The 24,354-nt window shown below is 40.8% G+C and overlaps 1 protein-coding gene across 2 annotated transcripts in view; it reads left to right on the forward strand.

Moving 5' to 3' along the window:
- The first annotated feature begins 3,041 nt into the window (after nucleotides 1-3,041).
- Nucleotides 3,042-24,354, forward strand: part of FREM2 (FRAS1 related extracellular matrix 2) — a 140,769-nt gene continuing 119,456 nt past the window's right edge. For both annotated transcript variants that reach the window (XM_036831685.1, XM_036831686.1), the window contains exons 1-2: nucleotides 3,042-8,492; nucleotides 13,569-13,658. In XM_036831685.1, coding sequence (XP_036687580.1) covers nucleotides 3,314-8,492; nucleotides 13,569-13,658 — 5,269 coding nt within the window. In that variant the 5' untranslated portion in view covers nucleotides 3,042-3,313. The remainder of the gene's footprint in view (nucleotides 8,493-13,568; nucleotides 13,659-24,354) is intronic.

Consider the following 24,354-nt stretch of genomic DNA (forward strand, 5'->3'; position numbering starts at 1 on the left):
TCAATCACTCATCTGTAAGTATTCTTAAGGCGCCTATGAGGCAATCTCTATTGGAGTCTTTTGAGCCAGTAGAGGAGCATAACAGATGTGAAATAAACCCTGAAGTGACACTGTAACAATCAAAATGTAACCAGGTGTATCTTTAGCTCCAGTCTTACTTTAGAGTACCAAACCCGTTGTCCAGTTTCTACATGAATATCTTGCCTGCATCTTAAATTCATCACATTACCTCTTTTATTTTAGGGCACAAATTCTCTGGTGCTTAATCTTAGGTCAGAACTCATTTGAATTTTAGCGATCAATAAATTTAGCTTTAGGTTGATTTGAGGAGACATTCTGGTGTGTTTTTCATAGAGTAAACAAATTTAAGAATTTATTATAGAGGATATTTTCCCCAGAATATATACAGCAATTGTCTAAAAGCTTAAAAAGGTAAGAACTGAAGAATTAAGCTCAGATTTTAAAAAATTACAAGTTTGTCAACTTATTTTATCTCTTGTAATATTGTGAATGTTGGCCATAAAATATCCTTGCTAACTTAAGTATAGAAATATTTTAACACTGAGCTATTTATCTTAATGTGAGATCATTACCACCAATAATATTTGCTTTCAGATGAGAATTTAATATTTCACTATTATATCAACGATCATCAATGCAAAATATATTTAAGCAAATGACAGTATGTGTTACCTTCGATGTAATTGTAAAAACCCAAATAACTAAGACATTTACCAAAAAATAATAGTAATTCCTAAGAATCATTCCATCACTTCAGTCAAGGCAGGCTAAATTAAAAAGTCAAAAAAGATTATAATTTACTGATTTCCTTAGGCTACTTGAAAATAAATGTGGACCTCTATTCTTCTTCCCATGAAACAAAATATTGAACCCTGCCTTTCGGGCATACTGCCATACCTCAGATGCTGATCTTATCATTGCTTGCAAGTCAAACAGAGTTGGACTTTAAAAGGAAGAAAGGAAATGCCTGGAGCCATTGGGAAGCATCAGGGGTCAGGATGATGGTCTCATTCTGGTCAGAACATACCCAGAGTCACAATGCCTGAATAAGGATGACTTGACTTCCAGCTGACATTTTTCAATCAAGACACATAACCAGAATTTGAAATACAATATATAAAGAACCATATTCTGAAATTGATGTCCTATTTCACTTGGCATCTTCCCATTTGTTTTATTTGTGAACAGGACATAATAGATTTTTTCCTTGTCACTACAATTTGAATTCTGTATGTAATAATAAATAAGCATACTAAATTAGAAAATAATAATGCCCAAAGCAGATTGGAAATTGATGAAGAGTTGGTTGGGGATTTTCTCATACATTTAAAAGATTGGTCACATCCCTTCTGTGTTCCTGGATGTTCGTTTTGTACTAAATTGTGAAATGTATGTATCAATTGTAAGCGGGAGTTCAAAGTTTCCTAAAAGTACAATATGTATAGAATAAGCTGAAATATATTCAATTAACTAAATGTTATTTGTTTGGATAAGTGGCTCACTTAAAATTAGTCTCTCTCTCCCTCTCGACTCCCAGGGTCAGACACTGCCCAGCGGGCTTCCTGGAGCCGTCTCTGATTATCACTCAGCAATACTTATGCACAGAGGTAATGCTGTGGCCTTGAAAATAGCTCTCAATGCTTCAGGCAGGGATCAAAACCCTAAACTGGAGGAGCTCAGGAGAAAGACACAAAAGGTTTAAAGGGATAAATCCTTCTCACTGCAATGTACCCGCATATGCATCTTATATCTTCAATTTGGACTGAAATGTAAAAGGGAATAACACTGTCTTACACTCCTTTTTTTCCCCCCAAATCTAAAATACCTTTAAGCAGGAAAAGGGCAGGATGACCATTATTTCAATTTTATATTCCAATTAATTATCTGATTTGTATTATTGGAGAGAAAACAACATGACCCAAAATAAAACATTTTGCTCAGGATAACCAAGACTGCTTAAAGAACTAATCTAAAATGGTAGAGTTTTCATTGTGAGGGTTTGGGGGTGGGGGGGAAGCAGTTAGAAAACCTTTCGGAAAGGGAATCTACACACTTCTGAAATCCGACAAACACAAGGGGGCAGGCAGAGCTCGAGTCTGACTTGGAAACCTGCTGACTGAGTGTAGCTAACCTATTTTAGTTCGTCCTCCGGGTATTTATCAATTCTCCTGGCAGGCCAAGAAATGTGATTCTGACACGCGGGTCTAGTTAGTACTTGGTCTAATTACTGCGAAGAGAACAGGAACGTCTGCAATGACCACTACCTCAACAGCGGCGGCTTTGGAAGAGCCCGGGGGCTACATACCCTGGAACGTATCCTCTGGTGCGACTCTCTCGATTCCGCTCTGATGGCGTTTCTCACACATTCCAAGTGCCCCTTTTTCCTTTTACTCTGAATTTTGGTTGCAAAGGAGGGGCTTGTTAAAATCTCACCAATCCGAGAACTGTAGTCATTGTAATTTACGAGGAGACAGCGGGGGGCGGGGACGAGGGGAGGCGCAAACTCCTCCAGACGGGCTTTTAATTCCAGCTTTCCTTCTTACGCGCATAGGCCCCAGAGTTTCTCCCTAAACTGCTCTGGGTTTTGATTCACCCTCAAGCCACGTTGCGTCTAACTTTCCTCTCGGGTTTGCAAGTTACAGTGAGAAATAAGCATTCCCTGCGCGGGATTCCATTGAATTGGGGGCATGGGAGCTAAAACGGGGGTATTGGTGGATCGCAGGCAGCTGGAAAAGTGAATCTAGCTCGGCGGCGCGTTCCGGCTCTGGCGCTGGAGAGCCGCAGCCCTAGCAGGGCCGAGCGGAGCTAGCGCCCTCACTTCCAGGACAGCGCGTCGCGCGTTCTATCTCCTCCCCTCCGCGCGGTTTCCCGGCTTCGGCCCCTAGGAGCTGATTGGCAGAAGTCGCTACCCAACCCTTGTCTCGGGACCGCCTCCCGGGACCGACGATTGGCCTCCTGAGAGGACTGGAGTAAAGGGGTGCGAGGGGAGGGATTTCCCTCAAAGCTCAGGGTCCCGGGACCTGAGAGGGAGGAGTGCAGGGACTCAGTTCTCCCCTCGACCGAGCCGCGAGCCGCGGAGCTGGACCGGCCGGGACGGTTTAGCCTCCCCGGCAGCTCCGGGGGCCGTGCCGAGCCTCTTTCCCATCCTTCTGGTCCAGCCTCGGCTACAGCAGGAACCCCCGGGCGCCGTGCGGAGTTCCTGGCACTTCCCAGAGGGCTCTCTTACCACCTGCCCCGGACCGGGACTGACTGCGCTCTCAGGGCCACCCGTCCGAGCCCTAACATCCGGACCATGCACGCAGCCCGGACCCCCGGGACCACCGCCCGCGCGCGCCGAGCAGCCAACCCCGCCGCCTCTCCACCGTTGCCTCCGCCGCCGCCCCGGCTGGTGCTGCTGTTTTTGCTTCTCCTGTCACTGGTAAGCCGCGTCCGGGTACAGCCCCCTGACCCCGGCCGGGCGTTGCTGTCCCCGGATCTCGCGGGCGTTGCAGGGGTCCCCTCCGAAGAGGCCATAGTGCCGGCGAACCGTGGGCTCCGGGTGCCCTTCGGCCGTGAGGTCTGGCTGGATCCGTTGCAGGACCTGGTGCTGCAGGTGCAGCCGGGGGATCGCTGCGTAGTGACCGTGCTAGACAACGATGCGCTGGCCCAGCGGCCCGGCCGTCTGAGTCCCAAGCGCTTCCCGTGCGACTTCGGCGCTGGAGAGGTGCGCTACTCGCACCTGGGCGCGCGCAGCCCGTCGCGGGATCGGGTCCGGCTGCAGCTCCGCTACGACGCGCCGGGAGGGGCGGCAGTGCTACCCTTGGTGCTGGAGGTGGAGGTGGTCTTCACCCAACTGGAGGTTGTAACTCGGAACTTGCCCCTGGTCGTGGAGGAGCTGCTGGGCACCAGCAATGCCCTGGACTCTCGGACCTTGGAATTCGCCTACCAGCCCGAGGCCGAGGAGTGTCGCGTGGGCATCCTGTCTGGCTTGGGCGCGCTGCCTCGCTACGGGGAGCTCCTTCACTACCCGCCAGTCGCGGGACGTGCCAGCGAGGCGGGCACCCAGGAGCCGCTCCTGATGGACTGCAAAGCTTTCCAGGAACTAGGCGTGCGCTACCGCCACACGGCCCCCAGTCGTTCTCCAAACAGGGACTGGGTGCCCATGGTGGTGGAGCTGCGCTCACGAGGGTCTCCCGTGGGCAGCCCTGCTTTGAAACGCGAGCACTTCCAAGTATTGGTGAGGATCCGAGGAGGGGCTGAGAACACTGCACCCAAGCCCAGTTTTGTGGCCATGATGATGATGGAGGTGGACCAGTTTGTACTGACCGCCGTGACGCCAGACATGTTGGCAGCCGAGGATGCTGAGTCTACCCCCGACTTGCTGATCTTCAATCTCACCTCTCCTTTCCAGCCTGGCCAGGGCTACCTGGTGAGCACTGATGACCGCAGTCTGCCCCTCTCCTCCTTCACTCAGAGGGATTTGCACCTCTTGAAGATTGCCTATCAGCCCCCCTCTGAGGACTCCGACCAGGAGCGTCTCTTTGAACTGGAGCTGGAGGTAGTGGACCCAGAAGGAGCAGCTTCAGAGCCTTTTGCCTTCATGGTGGTGGTGAAGCCCATGAACACCCTGGCTCCAGTGGTCACCCGGAACACTGGGCTCGTTCTCTATGAGGGCCAGTCTCGGCCCCTCACCGGCCCTGCAGTCAGTGGACCCCAGAACCTGGTCATCAGTGACGAGGATGACCTAGAGGCAGTGCAGCTGGAGGTGGTAGCTGGGCTCCGGCATGGTCACCTTGTCCTTCTGGGTGCCTCAAGTGGCAACTCTGCCCCCAAGACATTTACGGTAGCTGAGCTGGCAGCCGGCCAAGTGGTCTACCACCACGATGACAAAGATGGCTCCCTAAGTGACAACCTCGTGCTTCGAATGGCGGATGGAGGGCGCAGGCACCAGGTGCAGTTCCTGTTCCCTATCACCTTAGTGCCTGTGGATGACCAGCCACCAGTCCTCAGTGCCAACACGGGGCTGACACTGGCAGAGGGTGAAACCGTGCCCATCCTGCCCCAAGCTCTACGTGCAGCTGACATGGACTCAGATGACTCTCTGCTTCTTTTTGTGCTAGAGTCGCCCTCCTCAACTACAGGGCATCTGCTTCTCCGTCAAACCCATCCTCCCCAGGAGGAAGAGATGCTGATCAGGGGCCCTTGGAGAAAACAGGGAGCGTTCTATGAGAAAACAGTGACAGAGTGGCGGCAGCGAGACATAACGGAGGGGAGACTCTTCTACAGGCACTCTGGGCCTCACAATCCTGGGCCAGTAATGGACCAGTTCACATTTCGAGTCCAGGATAACCATGACCCCCCTAACAGGTCTGGGCTACAGAGGTTTGTGATACGCATTCATCCCGTGGATCGCCTCCCTCCGGAGTTGGGCAGCGGCTGTCCCCTTCGGATGGTGGTACAGGAATCCCAGCTCACACCGCTGAGGAAGAAGTGGCTGCACTACACTGACCTGGACACAGACGACCGGGAACTACGCTACACGGTGACACAGCCCCCAGTGGACACAGATAAAAACCACTCACCAGCCCCACTGGGCACCTTGGTCCTGACTGACAACCCTTCAGTGGTGGTGGCCCATTTTACACAAGCCCAGGTCAACCACCATAAAATTGCTTACAGACCTCCAGATCAAGAACTGGGAGTGGCTGCCCGAGTGGCCCAGTTCCAATTCCAGGTGGAGGACCGAGCTGGGAACGTGGCTCCAGGCACTTTCACCCTTTACTTGCAGCCAGTGGACAACCAGCCACCTGAGGTCCTCAACACTGGCTTCACTATTCAGGAAAAGGGCCACCACACCCTGAGTGAGACTGAGTTGAGTGTGAATGATATAGACACTGATTCGGCCCACATCACCTTCACTCTCACACAGGCACCCAAACATGGCCACATGAGGATGTCTGGACAGATACTGAGTGTAGATGGGATTTTCCACTTAGAGGACATAAGACAGGGTCGGATTTCCTATGCCCATAATGGGGATGAATCTCTGACTGATAGTTGCTCCTTGGAGGTCAGCGACAGACACCATGTGGTGCCCATCACTCTCAGAGTGAATGTCCGGCCAGTGGATGATGAGGTGCCCATGCTGAGCCTTCCTGCAGGCACTCTGGGGTCCTATCTAGATGTTTTAGAAAATGGGGCTACTGAAATCACTGCCAGTGTTATCAAGGGGACCGATGAGGATACTGATGATTTGATGTTGACTTTCCTCTTGGAAGATCCGCCCTTATGTGGAGAAATCCTGGTCAATGGAGTTCCAGCAGAGCAGTTTACCCAAAGGGACATCTTGGAGGGCTCAGTCGTTTACGCCCACACTAGCGGGGAGATAGGTCTATTGCCCAAGGAGGACTCTTTCAACCTGAGTCTGTCAGATATGTCTCAAGAATGGAGAATAGGTGGTAATACTATCCAAGGAGTTACCGTGTGGGTGACCATCCTCCCTGTTGACAGCCAGGCCCCAGAAATTTCTGTAGGTGAACGGTTTATAGTGATGGAAGGTGATAAAAGTGTTATAACTTCGATGCACGTAAGTGCTGAAGATACTGATTCCCTCACTGATGACATCTTGTGCACCATAGTTATTCAACCTACCTCAGGTTACGTGGAGAACATCTCTCCAGCCCCAGGCTCTGAAAAATCAAGAGCTGGAATTGCCATAAGTGCTTTCACTCTGAAAGATCTCAGGCAGGGTCATATAAACTACGTCCAGAGCGTCCATAAAGGAGTAGAACCGGTGGAAGACAGATTTATATTTCGTTGTTCTGATGGCATTAACTTTTCAGAGAGGCATTTTTTCCCCATCATAATCATTCCCACCAATGATGAACAGCCAGAAATATTTATGAGAGAATTTATGGTGATGGAAGGCATGAGTCTGGTGGTCGATACGCCCATCCTCAATGCTGCTGATGCTGACGTTCCCCCAGATGACTTAACTTTCACTATTACCAAGTTTCCTACCCACGGTCACATCATGAACCAGCTGATAAATGGCACGGTTTTGGTTGAAAGCTTCGCCTTGGACCAGATCATAGAGAGTTCCAGCATTATTTATGAGCACGATGACTCTGAGACTCAGGAAGACAGTTTCATGATTAAACTAACAGATGGTAAGCACTCTGTGGAAAAGATGGTCATCATTATGATTATCCCTGTTGATGATGAGACCCCCAGAATGGCCATCAATAATGGACTGGAAATAGAAATTGGGGAAACCAAAATTATCAACAACAAAATATTAATGGCAACTGATTTAGATTCTGAAGACGAATCCTTGGTTTATATTATTCGTTATGGGCCAGGACATGGCTTATTACAGAGACAAAAACCTATAGGTGTCTTTGAAAATATCACACTGGGCATGAATTTTACCCAGGATGAAGTGGACAGGAACTTAATTCAGTACGTCCATTTTGGGCAAGAGGGCGTTCGGGATCTAATTAAATTTGATGTGACTGATGGAATAAATGCCCTTATAGATCGCTACTTTTATGTGTCTGTTGGGAGCCTTGACATTGTCTTCCCTGATGTGATAAGTAAGGGAGTGTCTTTGAAAGAAGGTGGTAAGGTCACCCTCACAACAGACCTACTAAGCACTAGTGACTTGAACAGTCCTGATGAAAACTTAGTTTTTACCATCACCAGGGCTCCCACGAGAGGTCACTTAGAATGCACAGACCAATCTGGAGTATCCATCACATCTTTCACTCAGCTCCAACTGGCTGGCAACAAAATCTACTACATCCACACAGCTGATGACGAGGTGAAGATGGACAGCTTTGAGTTTCAAGTCACTGACGGGCATAACCCCGTCTTCCGGACATTCCGTATCTCCATCAGTGATGTGGACAACAAAAAGCCAGTGGTCACCATCCATAACCTGGTTGTCAGCGAAGGAGAAAACAAGCTGATTACTCCCTTTGAACTCACTGTGGAAGATAGAGATACTCCAGACAAACTCTTGAAATTCACTGTCACCCAGGTGCCTGTTCATGGTCAACTCCTATTCAACAATACCAGACCCGCCATGATTTTTACCAAGCAAGACTTGAATGAAAACTTAATCAGCTACAGACATGATGGCACCGAGTCAAGTGAAGACAGCTTCTCCTTCATAGTGACTGATGGTTCCCATACAGAGTTCTATGTTTTCCCTGATACGGTATTTGAAACAAGAAGACCCCAAGTGATGAAGATCCAGGTCTTAGCTGTTGACAATAGTGTCCCTCAAATTGCAGTGAACAAAGGGGCTTCTACACTTCGCCCTCTGGCCACAGGCCACTTGGGGTCCATGATCACAAGCAAAGTATTGAAAGTGGAGGACAGAGACAGCTTACATCTTTCTCTTAGGTTTATTGTGACGGAGGCCCCTCGACATGGATATCTCCTCAACCTGGGCCAAGGCAACCACAGTGTGACTCAGTTTACACAAGGTATGGTTCACTTTTCTTTCTTTAGAATCAAAGGGCACTCCGAGTCTTACTTCTTGAGATATGGCTGTCACTGAGAACTTCATAAATAGAGCATCAAATTAGAGTCCAAGGGAAGAGAAGGGAAATGAAGGGGAGGTGAAAATACAGGGACTCTCATTCCTGGGAGAACAGCTCCCTTCTTGCCATATGTCCTACTGCAGTGACCTTTATTAGAAGGAGTATCGTATTTTGAAAATACAAGCTAAATTGTCAAAGGAGGAGCTCGACTTTGGTGAATTAAATTTAAAGCAGGTTTTCCAGTTCTGCTCTGTTAGCCACACCCGTCCTCAGCAGCCTGTTTTATATGCTGTAGACAGTTCATGAAGCATGTTAGCATCTTAGAGAAAGATGTGCTTTCTAAATTCTATATATCCACATTATTATTATTATTATCATCACCCACCATTCAAACAGAACCTTCAAATTTATATTATTTTGATTGCTTTTTTAGAGGATTTGTTGTAAGTCTGGTATAGTTGTTAGAAACTTTGTAACGAAAATAAAAAGATGTATTTATATTTGCTTTGTAGATTTTATAATTTTTATAAGAGTTTATGACTTAGGCTAACACCAGTCCGAAGATGTAAGAGGTAAACACCTATCTAGATTTAGAATGATTATATGTACAAGGCATGCTGCAACAATCCACACAAGAAAAGAAAGTATACTTAACGATGTATAAGAAGACAATAAGTCCATCACCAAAATATACATCCACTTCATTGTTAAGAACCTGAAGATAAGTTAACAAGATTAGTAGTAGAAGGAAGAAATTATTTTCTCATTTCAAGCCTCCTCTCTGCCCTGTTTCAAACACAATAACCAACACCGTTGTCTGAAGCATCTGCATCCTTGAGACTAAAGCATTTTTGTAACCTCAATTTTCTTTGTGTGTGGACAGAATCTGAGACAGGAAGGGCAGGTGACCTGCACAGAGTTACTCAGTGACTAAAGGGAGAAGCCCATTCAATCTGCTGGCTTGGGAGTTAGAGCTCTGTTTTCTAGAACGTGCGACTTTCATTACAAAGAGCTTTGGGTTGCTTTCATGAAAATCTCACCCTTGTCAGAATGGAAACCAGATGGAGTTAAACCCCAGGGCTTCCCAGGGGGAGTGTTCTTTTCCTGCAGCAGTGTTGGGCTCTTAGATAACAAATGCTTTAATAAACATGGATGTTGCAAAGTGTAGTGTTAAAGTAAACTGCTTCTCTGTTTTAGATGCTGGCAAATAGCCCTACACTCCAACCTCCTGATTCTTGGCTGAAAGCCTGACTATATCCTAGGGCCTGCAGGGACAGGAAAACCTCAGAGTGCCAAGTGTCATGCCAGACCAGCAGGAAACTTTTGTGTGAAGGCTTTCTGAGGGCAGAGATGCATGCAATCTTAGACTGGTTTATTTTCATGGAAAGTAAAGAGGATGAAAGGAATATGGAAAGGATATTCTTTACAGGATTGAAAATGTTACTTCAAACGACTCCTCTGATGACAAAATATAATCTGATTTTAGACATTTTTTTTTTAAAAAAAAAAAGGAAAATAAGCAAATGATTTAATTTAAATCCTATGGACCAAGTCCAACAGCTCAAAATATTGGAATATTATTTCCTAAATATTGAGCCATAAAATCCTGCTATTTCATTACAGGCTGTTGCTCTGTCACTGACTTGACGTCACTGTGATTACTTTTTATAGTCATTTGTAAATATAGAGTAGTTATGAGTTTATTATAAAAAGTGAAGATACATTTTTTTTTAAGAAATTTCTTTTGTGTAACTACAGTAGAGAACTTTTTTTTTTTTAATTTTTATTTATTTATTTATTTATTTATTTATGGCTGTGTTGGGTCTTCGTTTCTATGTGAGGGCTTTCTCTAGTTGCGGCAAGCGGGGGCCACTCTTCATCGCGGTGCGCGGGCCTCTCACTATCGCGGCCTCTCTTGTTGCGGAGCACAGGCTCCAGACGCGCAGGCTCAGTAATTGTGGCTCACGGGCCCAGCTGCTCCGCGGCATGTGGGATCCTCCCAGACCAGGGCTCGAACCCGTGTCCCCTGCATTGGCAGGCAGATTCTCAACCACTGCGCCACCAGGGAAGCCCAAGATAAATTTTTAAGATTACATTTTAAAAGAAATCATCACGTTCCAATAAGAACCCAAATGTTGACTAGGAAAATTGTTGGTATTTAATCACACAGGACTCATTACAACAAGTTGAGGCTGGAGTTTGGTTCATAGGAGTTATTTATGGAGATTAGATAAGTGAGTAAAACTGGAGAAAGCTCCCTTATAGAGCTACCATGGCTGCTCTTGCAGTAGAGAAAGTAGAAGCAGTGTCTAAAGTGAGGACTGTACTGTCTTTTCCTTTGTTTTTGTTTTATCATGAAGGGATGAGATGAACTATATTTTGATGGATTTTCAATGCACTGAATTAAGTCCACTTAGCACATATGGCTTGGGAAGGCTATTGCCAAATAAATTGACTAAATGGTCCCTAGGAGAAAAAAAAATTATTTCTAAAACTTATTAAATTTCACTATTAGGAAAAGTAAACAAGGTAGAATTAGACAAATTAAGGAAATTATTTAGTTATTTCAAACTTTGCTCTTTCTCAAGGTGCCCTTCCCTGCTCTCTCCACCCCACACTTGTCTCAAGTGCCTGGATTTTTTTCTCTACAATAAATACATAATAATATCTTGTGGGAGATAATTTAGAAATCAATTTCAGAAATTTCCCAAAGGTAGCCAGGGTGTGACTACCAGGAATGTTAATGAATTCAGAATTTAAAAAAAAATAAAACATGGAATGATTGTGTAGATAAACTGAAATAAATTTGATACATGTTTAACAATGAGAAGAAAATATAGTTAGTTGTTAGACGTTTACTGAAAGAAAATAACATTTTGGCTCAGGTTTTTATCTTCCTAATACTTCTGTGCCTTAAGAAGCAAGTGTTTATATATATATACTTATAGTGTGTTTTGTTATTTTTAGAGGTACCTGTAGAATAACAGTGTTATGATCAAAGTCTTTACTCACTTGAGATTTTTTAAAAGCCCCCTTTTGAACAATGCATTATTAACAGAATTATGAAAAGGGTTGTAGTTTGTTTCATCTAATCAATAGCTTAGGCCTAACTTGGAGAGAAAATTTGACACCTGAATGTCTTATAATTGAATTCATGTTCTCATTACTTTAAAAAAGAAAAGTTCTTAAAAATCAGTCTTGAAGTGGTATTTTATTTCAATGAAACTATCTCCCAAGTACTATAGTTTCTGCTTAGAAAACACTGATACAGGGATTGGGTATTGTAGTTGTTGTTTTTCCTATAGTGGAGCCTTTAGATTTTCTTATAGAATTAAAGAAGGAATGGGAACATTGGACAAAGGTCTTCCCCACATGACCGGAGGATGTTGTCTTTATGCTAAGGACCTATAGTCAGAGCAGAGTTCTCTTCATTCCTTAACCGATAATTTAAAGGTTGTAAAAGTTAAGAGTTGTAAGAGAAAACAGGTAAAGAGCAGTGCAGGGGGCTTCACTCCTTACCCCTACAGAGTCATCACCCATGGGAAGGGAGAGATGCAGGTGTGGACCACCAGACCTCCGGGCTCTCTCATTTTAGATTAACAAACATTTGAGCTCTTACTGAATGTAAGATCCTGAGCAAAGGACTGTGGAAACAAAAAACAGATTGAAAAAAGAAATTTTCAATCTTCTACAAAAGGCAGCCAGGCAAAAAGAGGCAGAATTTGGGGAGATTACAGTAGAGTTCGAAAAGAAATGCTAAGGGAGAACAACACATCTTGAACTTGCTTCACCTTTAGGTATCTCTGTTAACAAGAAGGTACTATTAACTATTAAATCAGATTTTACCCTCCTCAAACGTTTGATTGTAAGCAAGTCACCTTTCAAAACTGTGTGAGCCAAGGTAGATCATATGTTTCACATCTGTAAAGTGGAGCTATAGAAATTCATGGAGTAATTTGTTGATTCTAATACTTTGCATCACTTGATACTATTCTTTCATAAAATCATTTTCTTATATGTAATGCCTTTAAACTCCGTAGCATGAACTTGTGAGAGATCTTAGGAGATGAATAAACCATAGAGCACACACGAGACAAATAAATATCACATACTATTGTTGAAGCAATTTTTAGCTATGATCTTGGTTTTATGTAACCTTGGAAATAACTACTTGCTGATTGGCCCAGATCCAATAGAGGTCTACTGTGAGTATCACAGAACAAAATGATGTTTGTTTTATTATGTTGTCTGTGTGGCATCATTAAGGAGAAAAACTGATAAAATGGATGAATAAATTTTCAAATTGTATTTTAGTCAACACTGAAAACAAACTATGCCGGTGAATTTGATAGCTAGAATAGAAAGCATTAGAAAAAGCGTTTCCGAGGCAGAATAACTTTTCACTCTGAATAAAGATTTCAGCTTTTACTCGATGTTTTCTAAGTTCTCTTTGGCATTGAGTCATGATAGTAATTTAAATCCATGGGACTTTTTTAAAAAAGATTTTCTTCATTTTTCCTTTCAAAAATTTGGAGAGCTTAAAAACAGCCTGCTATACCACAAGAGGTAAGAAAAGTTAGCCTGAGGTACAGCCGAGGAACCTCTTTCCTCTTAGGGCCAGTCCTACAGGGAGGCAAAGGGTGTGATTTCAGTAGTGCCAGGAAATCTGCCATGCCTCAAAATATCTCCCTTTCCACCTGTCACGGAGTCTGCCATTCCGTATTTAGATAGTCACTCCTTTGGTGCACGAACATGCGAATATCATTGGGAAGGGCAACACCTTGCTATTATTATAACCTAGCTCTTGCATTCTATCTGTGTAAGGGATCATATTTCCAAGGGACAGCTGAAATCAAAGGGCTTAGAGATATGAGAAATAGGATAGCACTCTTTCCCTTAGGAGAAGAAGGAGATCTAAACATGGCTCAGAAAAGTAATAGCCAATAGGATTTACCATGAATGATGAGTCACCAGTTTTGGCCTAGTAATTAATCATCTTCTTATTTGGTTATTTTCTAGCTGACATTGATGATATGAAAATATGCTACGTCTTGAGAGAAGGGGCTAATGCCACAAGTGACATATTCCATTTTACAGTTGAAGATGGTGGTAAGTATTCACTCTCCTGTTAGTATAAACAAGGAGAGTGACTTTTATTCGTTGCTTTTTGACAACTTTATTACAGGGAATCGGTATCAAGTATCAGTTTATGCTCACCTGAATTTGTACTGAGTGAAGTTGGTATTTGCTCATGAAAATCTTACATTCTCAGTCTGACACAATACCACTCTGCAATGATTGTAAATACATGTTCTAGTTATATTATTCTTGTCTTATGATTTGTAAAGCACTAAAGAGAAAGATCTATGTAGATAGGATCCCCATGTCCAGTTGTTCAGATTATACTCTGCAGAAAGCTGCCTGCTTGACGCCACCAGAGGATGTTGGGACCAGCCCAGCCCCACTTGCAAACCGTGTGTTCTACCTAGGTGTGTCTGCCCAAAGGGGATACCTTTTTCTAATTTTCTTGGGTGCTGTGTGGACTAATGCTGGTGGATAATACGTCGCCTTCACTAAGAAATCAGTGCTAAATAAATGTGTATCAAGCTCAGTACGTCTGATGATTTTCTTAGTTTTCTTAGTTTGGGGGATTTTGTGACTTGGTCTAGCTCAGCTTTTCCTTGGTGAAGTCTGAATACTGCAGAGAATAGACTATGGCCTGGGATCTAAGTCACCTCAGTAATTTATTGTCATTGCTCCCCCAGAGCCCTTACTGCCTCTCACACTCTTCAGCTCCCTTCCTCACCCTGCAGCCTAGGAGGAAAGCTGGCCACTTCTAGATTGATCATAAGGGTGTTTGTGTTCTCACTTGCTCCCAGGAGAAGGAAAAGAACCTCAGGAAAAATGTGTGAATAGGGCACAGGAAATGAGGGGACCTGTGTGCGAGAGAAGAGAGAGGGAGAAATGATTCAGTCATCTGTTTCCTTACGATGCTTTATAAAAACGCACACTATTCTGTCATCTATCTCAAAAAGATTCCATACTTACCCCTCCTATTCTTTTGAAGCATTAAATAGCACTTGTTTAAAGTGTCGTTGGACGTAACAGGATCACAGCTCTGAAAAATGACATCTGCTGGGTGTGTGCCAGAGAGGAAAAAAAAAAAAGGGTGTTAACTTGGATTCAACTAAATTTAATAAGTTTAATGCCTTTATTTTCTTAGCAACCAAATCATACTTTAGTATTCTACATACTGATAAATGAATCTTAGTATGAAACCAAGTTCTGAGAAGGAAATCAACTTATCAGAAAATAATCTGCTTGTTGAATCTTGCTGCCCAAATGGGAAATACTACTGCAAGTAAACTTTAGAGTGAGACTCTGAAGTAATTCAAATTTGTCTTATATACATATATACATATATTTTATATATATATATGTGTATATATGTGTATATATATATATATATATATAAATGTAAGGACTAAATCGTTGGTTCCAAACACCATGTATATCTTTCCGAATGACTGAATAAGCCTCAATAGCAAAAGTATGATTTTCTTTAAAATTCCCAAAAAATGTTTGAAATCCAATGACTACAATTCCAAGACATTATAGCCCATACTTTATTATACATTTTGCTTTTTCTTTCTTTTTGTACATATATATGCTCTATTATTATGCACTTTTCTTTCCTTAGCTGAATGGAATGGTAGCAATTACTTTAAAATTTTGGTCTGTATTCAAACTTTGGAAAACATTATACTGTATCATATTTCAAAATATTAAGTGAGGAATGACTAGCTGAAGAGACTGGGTTTATTTTTGGATTCGCTGAAAAAATGGCTGAGCCTCTAAAGATTGTGTTTATGGAAATAGGAACTAAATCATTTTGGGAGCTTTTTCAGAGCTAGAGTTTCATGTGAGAGAGAAAAATTCCAGAGATATTGTCCTTTACTCTTCTCCTCCCACTGACTTAGCATTACTTACAGAGCTCAGGCAGATTCTGGCAACTCTGTGGAACAGAATTTATCTTAATTTCCCTGATGCAAGAAAACTTCCCTTTGACAGAATAAATACAGAGACCTGCAAGATTAAAAAATAAAAAGTCATGTATGTATTTCAAAATAGTTTCCATCTGATACTTATTTTTCAAGGATTTTTGCACTGTCTTTTGTAACATACTCTAATATATCAATGAGAAGTACAATACTATTTAAACTTACAGAGTATCTTGAATGAAATTCTCCTCTCTGGGAAGTGTGAGGTATTTTGCTAAACAGAAGTAAAAAAAATGTTTGCAATATTTGTGATAAAAGAAAAAATAAAGATATTCTTCTTCTCTACAAAAGTATTGTACTAAGAATTATGAATGTTTTCTGACCTAGCTATTATATCTTCTAGTAGTACAGTCAGTAATTTCATCAAAATATACTCTAGAAAAGACCTATTTTATAGACTGTAATATGAACATTTATGTTCAAAATCTTCAAATGTAGCAATATAAATTTCATGAACTAGATGACATGTTTATGAAGACACATTTGTGATGTCGTTTGACACTTCTCCAAGATATGTATGCCTCAGGAATTATGTCAGGTAATGCAAGGATTGAATCTTACGAACAAGGATTATCCTTGTTTCTCAGTTGGAAGGATCTAGGTCTCAGAGTAGCCAGGTAACTTCCCCAAACACATACATCCATCCATCCAGGAAGTAACAGAGCTCCCTCAAGGGTACTTACTCTTCCCATGCATTTGATGACAGACTTTTTGCACCAGAGGGTTTAGTTACTGAATTCAGCTGTAGTCATTTATTAACATTTACTTTATACAATTATAGTAAGCATATCCATACACTATTCCCATGAAATATATGAAATGCTTCTAGTATTTCAGATCTGAGAAGCAAGTCAAGGCACCATGGCATAAAATCAATCAACTCTCTACTACCAATTCTCTCTCCAACTCACTAAAAATCACTTTCTTCAAGTCAACCAGATTGATTTTAGGACCGTGACTATCTAAGGAAATTACTGGAGCAAATATAATCCTCAAATAAAATTAAAAATAAAGCATAGCTTTTAATTTCAGGAGTCAAGAATGGGAGAGGAGGCTGAGGAGAACAGAAAACTAAAATTCCTTGTTTTCGATTTAATGATATTATCATAAGAACCTGGCTAGCCACAGAATTCTCCTGTTATAATGTCCTAATGGGTTAAGACCACCCACGACTAATGGATTGGTGCTTAGGACAGAGTTACTACTTTTTAGTGTTTGGAGGGCTTTGGGGCAATTACCAAAAGACCGGACTTAAGAATACACTAATTGAAGAATAGATAACGTCAGGATTTTCACCTCGGAGTTCTACTGTGTTTGGACTTAATGAATGTTGGTTAATATAACACATGTATACACACACACACACACACACACACACACACACACGCATGCACACAGATCCTCATATGTCAGGATTCTTTCCATTAGATCTTTTATTAGAACTATCATTTATGCAATTTTGCCTTCACAGCTCCGAGCACAGTTAAAAATACATATATTTGGCAGATGAGGAAACTGAGTCACAGATATAGGTAACTGACCTCCTTCAAGTTGTATAACCAGGCAGCTAGAGGCCAATTTGAATCCCAGATTCCTTCCTCAGACAGTAACTTTGACACTTATTCAGGATTGGCAAAAGAGGGAGGAATACTTGAATTCTTCTGGGCTCTCCAGACTGAGTTTTTAGGCATGTTTGATAGATGAGAATGAAGTCAGAGTAGGATCTGCTGAGAGACAAAAAGTTCTGCATCCTCTGGGGTGTACAGTTTTATTTTAGAATACTTTAAAGGTCACTGCATCCTAACATTTATAGTATTCTTTCCTGGTATCACACTGTAATTTTTCTAACTACATGTGGAAAAAAATTTATTCTTTCTAAAGTTGAAATAAACACAAATCAAATCAACCTTAAGGTACCATTTTTTTTTAACATTTTTATTGGAGTATAATTGCTTTACAATGGTGTGTTAATTTCTGCTTTCTAACGAAGTGAAGCAGTTATACATATACATATATCCCCCATATCTCTTCCCTCCTGCGTCTCCCTCCTTCCCACCCTCCCTATCCCACCCTTCTAGCTGGTCACAAAGGTACCATTTTATAATTATTTTATCAATTAAATTACAAAGAAACTTTTAAAAAATTCACTTCAGGGATTATGATGAAACAGGTACACTTCCAAACTATTTGTGAGGTTGTAAACTGAGAAAATAAAGTTGAAGAAACATCTGTGAATACGGAGACGAAGTCAAGAAGGCTATAATATTCCACTTGAGACATGGCTCAACAGAAGCAAAAATTTGTAGGCACGTGTATGTCACCATGCGAAAAGTAGCAATCTGGAAATTACTCTAAATGCCAATAAAAATAGAGCTTTTTAGTAATGGTATCTACATCAGAAAATGTTATGCAGCCCTTAAAATTCATAATTATAAATTGTCATATTGTAATTCTTCAAATGATCATTTAGTAGTGAAATACGTTTATTGGAATATTAGTGAAGAACCTGAGGAAATTCCCCGGTGGTCCATTGCTTAGGTCTCTGCACTCTCACTGCTGAGGGCCCAGGTTCAGTCCCTGGTCAGGAAACTAAAATCCCACAAGCCACGCGGCGCAGCCCAAAAAAAAAACCCCATGAAAATGTTACATCAAAATAGGTCATCCATCCAGTTTTCTGGGGCCGATCAACACATGCATTTTCATAGTTACAATCTAAAAGGTCAAACTCTGAAATTAGGAAGTGTGTTCCTGTTATCTGTGGCTTCATCCAAAGAGCTTTTGTATATAAGTGTGGGTCGCAATCACCTATGGATTTAGCTAAACCGTCTTCCATCTCTTTTGCTTTTACCCTTTATGTCTTCTCAAGGGTAATTCAATGTAATGATAATAATACAGACTTGGAAAACACATTCTCCTTTGATAATTGCCTCTTTGAATTAAAATTCCAGATCTAGTACTTGGAATTTTATGGGAAGAAAAAAAGCATGTATTCTTTTTTTATTTTTTTTTTCCTAAGCTAATAGAGGGAAGAAATTAGAAAACTAATAATAATAAAATAAATCCAAAAGAAAACAAGAAATGAGAGAAAACAGAGCATAGAACAGAAGAAACAAAAAGAAAGCAAATATTATGATGGTAGATATAAAGCAAAATGTATCAATAATTATATTAAATGTAAGTGAACTAAATGTTCTAATTAGAATATAAAAGTTGTCAAACTGGATAAGAAAACAAAACCCAATTACATGTTGCTTACAAGAAGCACATCCTTGAAAAAACATGTATTCTTTTATCCCCTTCATAATAGAGCATATTCTACCTGATTTCTTCTCAGCATTTAACTCTGTAACTTTCCTCTTCTAACATTATAAGTATTCTAACATGAAAGCGCTCCTGTCCCTTTTTAGTTTTGTCTCCAAGGAAATCGTCTAGCTCTTTATTATGATGTGAAATCCAGTCTCACGTAACTATTCCAGGTATGTCCCACCCTCAGCCCTAATGACTGCTAATCACTCCTCAACTTTCAACTCAGATGTCATTCCCTCTCCAAAGTTGCTCCCAATATCTTGATAACAAAATTGGCCATGCCCTTTTTTTGTGCTTCTATCCCTACCTTTCTTTAGAACAAGAATGTTGTATTCTGATTATTTGCTAATGTGAAGACCTCCATTAGTAGAGAAGAAACTTTTTCAAGTCAAAAAAAGGTGTCATTAATCTTTATACCACAAGGCCTATCCAGGGGTGAACACACAGTAAATATTAAACAAATATTAAAATAAATGAATAGACAAATGGCCAAAAGAAGCTCTATTTTATATAAGGATCAATTAAATAGTATTCTACAAAAAGCTCCTATAAACAGTTCCCAGGGGACCCTTTGCATTCTTTTAGAACATTCTCTTATCCTAGCATTGATTTAAATCCTTGTGGCACCAAAAAAGATTTTTAGTAAAGCTTTCACATTTTTAAATACATGAAACTAACTGCTGTAAAAATGCCTCTGAAACCTTCAGTGAATGTACTTAAGATTGAAGAGATTCACAGTAACCACCAGTTCAGAGCTCATGTTATTCTTAAAGAATTCTTTTCAGAAAAAAAAAATTGTCAGTATGTTATATAAACAATTACACAATTTTAAAATTTAAAAAGAAATCAACATTTTCTATAAATCACTGAAATTTTTAAGTCAGCACCACTGCCTTAAGTATTTTTAGTCACCCCAATTTTTTTGCCTCATGTGAGACAACTTTATGACAGGGAGAGAAGTAGAAAGCTATATTAGCATAAAGTATCCTCAGTTCTTATTAAAAAGTCATTATGTACATTTTTATGTTTCTTGTTTGTTTGCTTGTTTCAAGTCTCAAAGCCTGAGCATCAGATTGAAGATACTTCTTTTTTTTCTGCAATATTTCTCTCTTTTTTAAATTTTTATTTTATGTTGGAATATAGTTGATTAACAATGTTGTGTTAGTTTCAGGTGCACAGCAAAATGATTCAGTTATACATATACATGTATCTATTCTTTGTCAAATTCTTTCCCCATTTAGGTTATTACAGAATATTGAGCAGAGTTCCCTGTGCTATACAGTAGGTCCTTGTTGGTTATCTATTTTACATATAGCAGTGTGTACATGTCAATCCCAAACTCTGACATAAATCAAGATACTTGCTGATACGCAGAAGAAAGAATTAGGATACGTGATCATCTGGCCCAGTATACTTAGTAGGGGGAGCCCTACTTTTTTCTCCATTATGAAAACTGGTTTGCCGCTTCCTCATTTGAGCTCTCATATGACATGGGCACACCGTCTATGAGAGTCTCTCTCTGGTTTTGGCACTGAAACTGGGCGTCAGACATGATATGCGTGTTGGCCATTATAATGTATCTGGTCCATAGCCAGACATGTGTTGCCACTGTCTTTGATTGTGCCTTGCGGTGCCCAGTTTTTCATCCGCCAAGATCCCTAATTCATACGCTATTGAAAGATATAAATAGCTTCTTGACATAGTAGAAAAAGCTGCAAAATCATTTCTGTATATGAAATGTCAGTTAAGGATGAGGCTTTCAGAATTTTATTCCGTACCTGATGGTTGAATACTCAAGACACCGGGAGACTGGAAGCTCTTCATGCTGGTTTAGAAGAAGCACAAGTTTTTGCTGGAAGGTGACCAGTAACTTCAGGGTTTAAAGCAAAGTCATTATTGATAATTAGCTTGAATTTAAAGCAAGGGCTGGAAAAATATAAATAAGTGCAGTAAGTCGGAAAATGAGGTCTGAGTACAAGCATTAAAAGATTTTACAGACATTCAGCTGAGAGAAAAAAAGCAAGCATTCTTGGCAATAAAGTTAATTACTAGTGACATGAGAACCAGAGGAAAGACACTAGTGCCTCAGGGGGTTATAATAAGACGGTGAAGTAATGTCAGGCACTGACACGAGTATTTTTAATCTGTAAGAGAACACAGATCCACTAGAATACAGATCCTGGGAGAAGGTGTTGGCGACTATGGCATAATGTTTGTAAGCCTTTCCTTTTTCATTGAACAGTTCAGAACAGTTCAAGTCATCAAGATCTTTCTACGCCAGATCCCTGCCTTTAAAAGCATGAATCTATAAAATACCTGTACTGTACTGTCCATGAAAGAAGTTGTACCTTTTAAATAGAAAAATATAAACTAAATTTTATTAGTTATTATTCTTTAGGTTCATTCCAAAATTATATGTCATATGGCTGTACTGTTTTCATTAGCTTTAGTTCAGAGGAAACGTTTCTTAAATCATTAAATCTTCCCGTGAATATGAATCCTCATTAGACACATTTTTAGACGTTTAGCATGGTTCTATATTTACTCTCAAAACAAATGATAATCACCTTTTAAAAACTAAGCAAATCTTTCATAAGTGACAAAAATACCATAATCTCAAATCAAATATTTATTTGTGGTATATGTTACATTACTCAGTAATATCCCAGTCTGTCTTTTTAAATTTGCTCTGTGTGGCCAGGAGAAATAGACCGTGGTGTTCAATGACAGTTGTAATTAGTATGATTCTATATTTGCTAGAACCTATAAGAATACAACAGAGAACCGGAATGCACTGGAAGAGAAGGTTCAGAGTTTCTATGGTGAAACTTAAAGAGTTTCCCTATTCACTTATTTATTGAATTATTCAACAAGTATTTTTGGTGCCCCAACTATGTTTCAGGTGTCTATTGGGATCTCGGAAAATAATGACGATCATGGCAGTTATGACCTCTGACCTGAGGTTCTGATAGCTATGGATGATAAAACAGTAGACAAATACAACGCGTATACATTGTTTAAAGTATTATGGGGGTTATAATTAAATCCAAGATAGAGATGCAGATGTCAGGAAAGGCCTCTGAAAGGTGTGCTATTTAAGCTTAGACCTAGGATGAGATGAAGCTGCGTCAGGAAGAAGGGAGGAAGAAATATTCCAGGTGGAGGGAAAAGCACGTGCGATGGCACTGAGCTTGGTGTGTTCGAGTGACCGGAAGAACATCGACACACCTGGAGCTCAGTTAACAAACCAGAGAGTGGGGCAAGATGGTTCTCGGGAGACAGACTGGGGCGAGAGCCTTATAAACCCAGGGCAGTAATTTCGACTTTGTTCTGAGGGAAAGAGAATCCCCCAAATCATTTTCTTTAACTTTTTATTTTATTTTGGAGTATAGTTGATTAACAACGTTGTGTTAGTTTCAGGTGCCCAGCAAAGTGATTCAGTTATACATATACACGTATCTATTCTTTTTCAAATTTTTTTCCCATTTAGGTTGTTACAGAATACTGAACAGAGTTTGGGATTGACATATACACACTGCTACATTTTAAATGGATAACCGACAAGGACCTACTGTATAGCACAGGGAACCCAAATCATTTTAAAACAAGGGAGTAACACGTTCCAGTTTATGTTTTCAGATGATGACTCTTGTAGCTGTGGAGAGTCAAGGGGACGTATCAAGGAGAGAGCAGGGGCTGATGCAGGAAGACATCTGATACAGAGAGAAGAAGACAGGCTTGCATAATTTCAGATCTCAATCTATAGTACTTACTGATGGATTGGATTATGGGGTAAGGAAAAAAGAGAACTAAGCATGATTCTGGGTTTCTTGGCCAGCGGAGAATGGTGCTGCCATTTGTTGAGATGGAAAAGACTAGCGGGGCATGGAAAAGGTTGAAGGGAAATTAAGAGGTCCTTTCCAACATATTAATTATGAGATGTCTTACTTCTTTGAAATGTGTACACAGGAAGGTCAGCCTCTTGACCCTGCTTATCTTCCTTTCCATCCAAGTGAGGGGCGCAGCCTCTGGAGTTAGAACTGGGACAAATACCAATTGGTGATGTGACCCTGGGCCAAGAGAGTGAACCTTTCCAAGCCTCAGTTTCATTTGTAAAGTGGGACAATAATAGTACCTAGCTAATAAGGTTCTTTTGAAGATTTAAGTAAGATTATTCGTGGAAATAGGATCATTCATGCAGCACAGGTCCTGCGGCATAGTAAGAACTGTGCAGGTAGCTACTACTATGAGGGTTTCCAGAGCTTCTCTATTTGTCTTTCTTTTTTTTTTTTCCTTGCTTATTTTCCCTCTCTCGCTCCTCCTTCTGTCCTTTTCTTTCTTCCTTTCTTCCTTGTGCTTGCCTTTCTCAACTGTGTATAAAGTTTGACTGTCTGACTATTTGTTTTTGGTGGAAAGATGGGATATACAGGGACAAAAGTGGAAGAATAATTAACACTTCTTCAATGCTGAATCTAAAGGCTAAGAATGCTTCCAAAGTTATTGGACCACTAGTAAGTAGCTAAACTAAGATTTCCATTAATCTAATAATAATGAGTTTTCACTTTGGCCAAATCATAGAAATACAAAACACTGTACTTCTTTTCACTGTACGTGTTTTATTTCTCTTTTTTAATGACTGGAAATATAAATTTTATAGACTTGAAAGTTAAATATAGTAACATGCTTTTACCAAAATGTAGTACTCCAAAACATCTTGATTTAGCAATTGTGAGGTTTGAGGGACAGTTTTGATCGCAAGTCTAATACACTGGGACACAACCAACCGAACACAGTGATAAAATACCATGTTTGTTCAGGTCTTAGAGTCTCCTAAATATATTTAGTATAGAATGCTGTACTAAACTATACTGTAGTATAGTTATGCAGCTGACAGATGTTCCACTTAATCATTATCATAAAGAAAAAAACAAATAAAAGCATCTTTGAGAAAATTAGCAAAGTTAAGTAATAAGAAGGGCATATATTTTGAAATTCTCCATTTATGTCATTGGAAAATAAGTGCTGTGGATTTGTATATTACTCTTAACATGTTCCTTAAAAGCTGAGTATTGCTTATGTGAATTATTTGCAGTAAACAGATACTTCTTTTTTTTTAATTAATTAATTTATTTGGTTGCTCCGGGTCTTAGTTGCAGCATGCATGTGGGATCTAGTTCCCTGACCGGAGATCGAACCCGGGCCCCCTGCATTGGGAGTGCAGAGTCTTATCCACTGCGCCACCAGGCAAGCCCCCAGTAAACAGATACTTCTTGATTCCGTGTAATAAAAATGTAAAATCTTATTTTCCTGTGATTTTACAGGAAAACTGTCTGCTTTTTAAAATCTTGTCCTTCTAATGTTCTTAAAAATAATGATTGGGTAATATGTAGATTTTATTTAACAGCTTTATTTGTCTGTTTCTACCTGATGAGTTTTAC

Source organism: Balaenoptera musculus, chromosome 18, assembly GCF_009873245.2.
Source record: "Balaenoptera musculus isolate JJ_BM4_2016_0621 chromosome 18, mBalMus1.pri.v3, whole genome shotgun sequence".
NCBI classification, from domain to species: domain Eukaryota; kingdom Metazoa; phylum Chordata; class Mammalia; order Artiodactyla; family Balaenopteridae; genus Balaenoptera; species Balaenoptera musculus.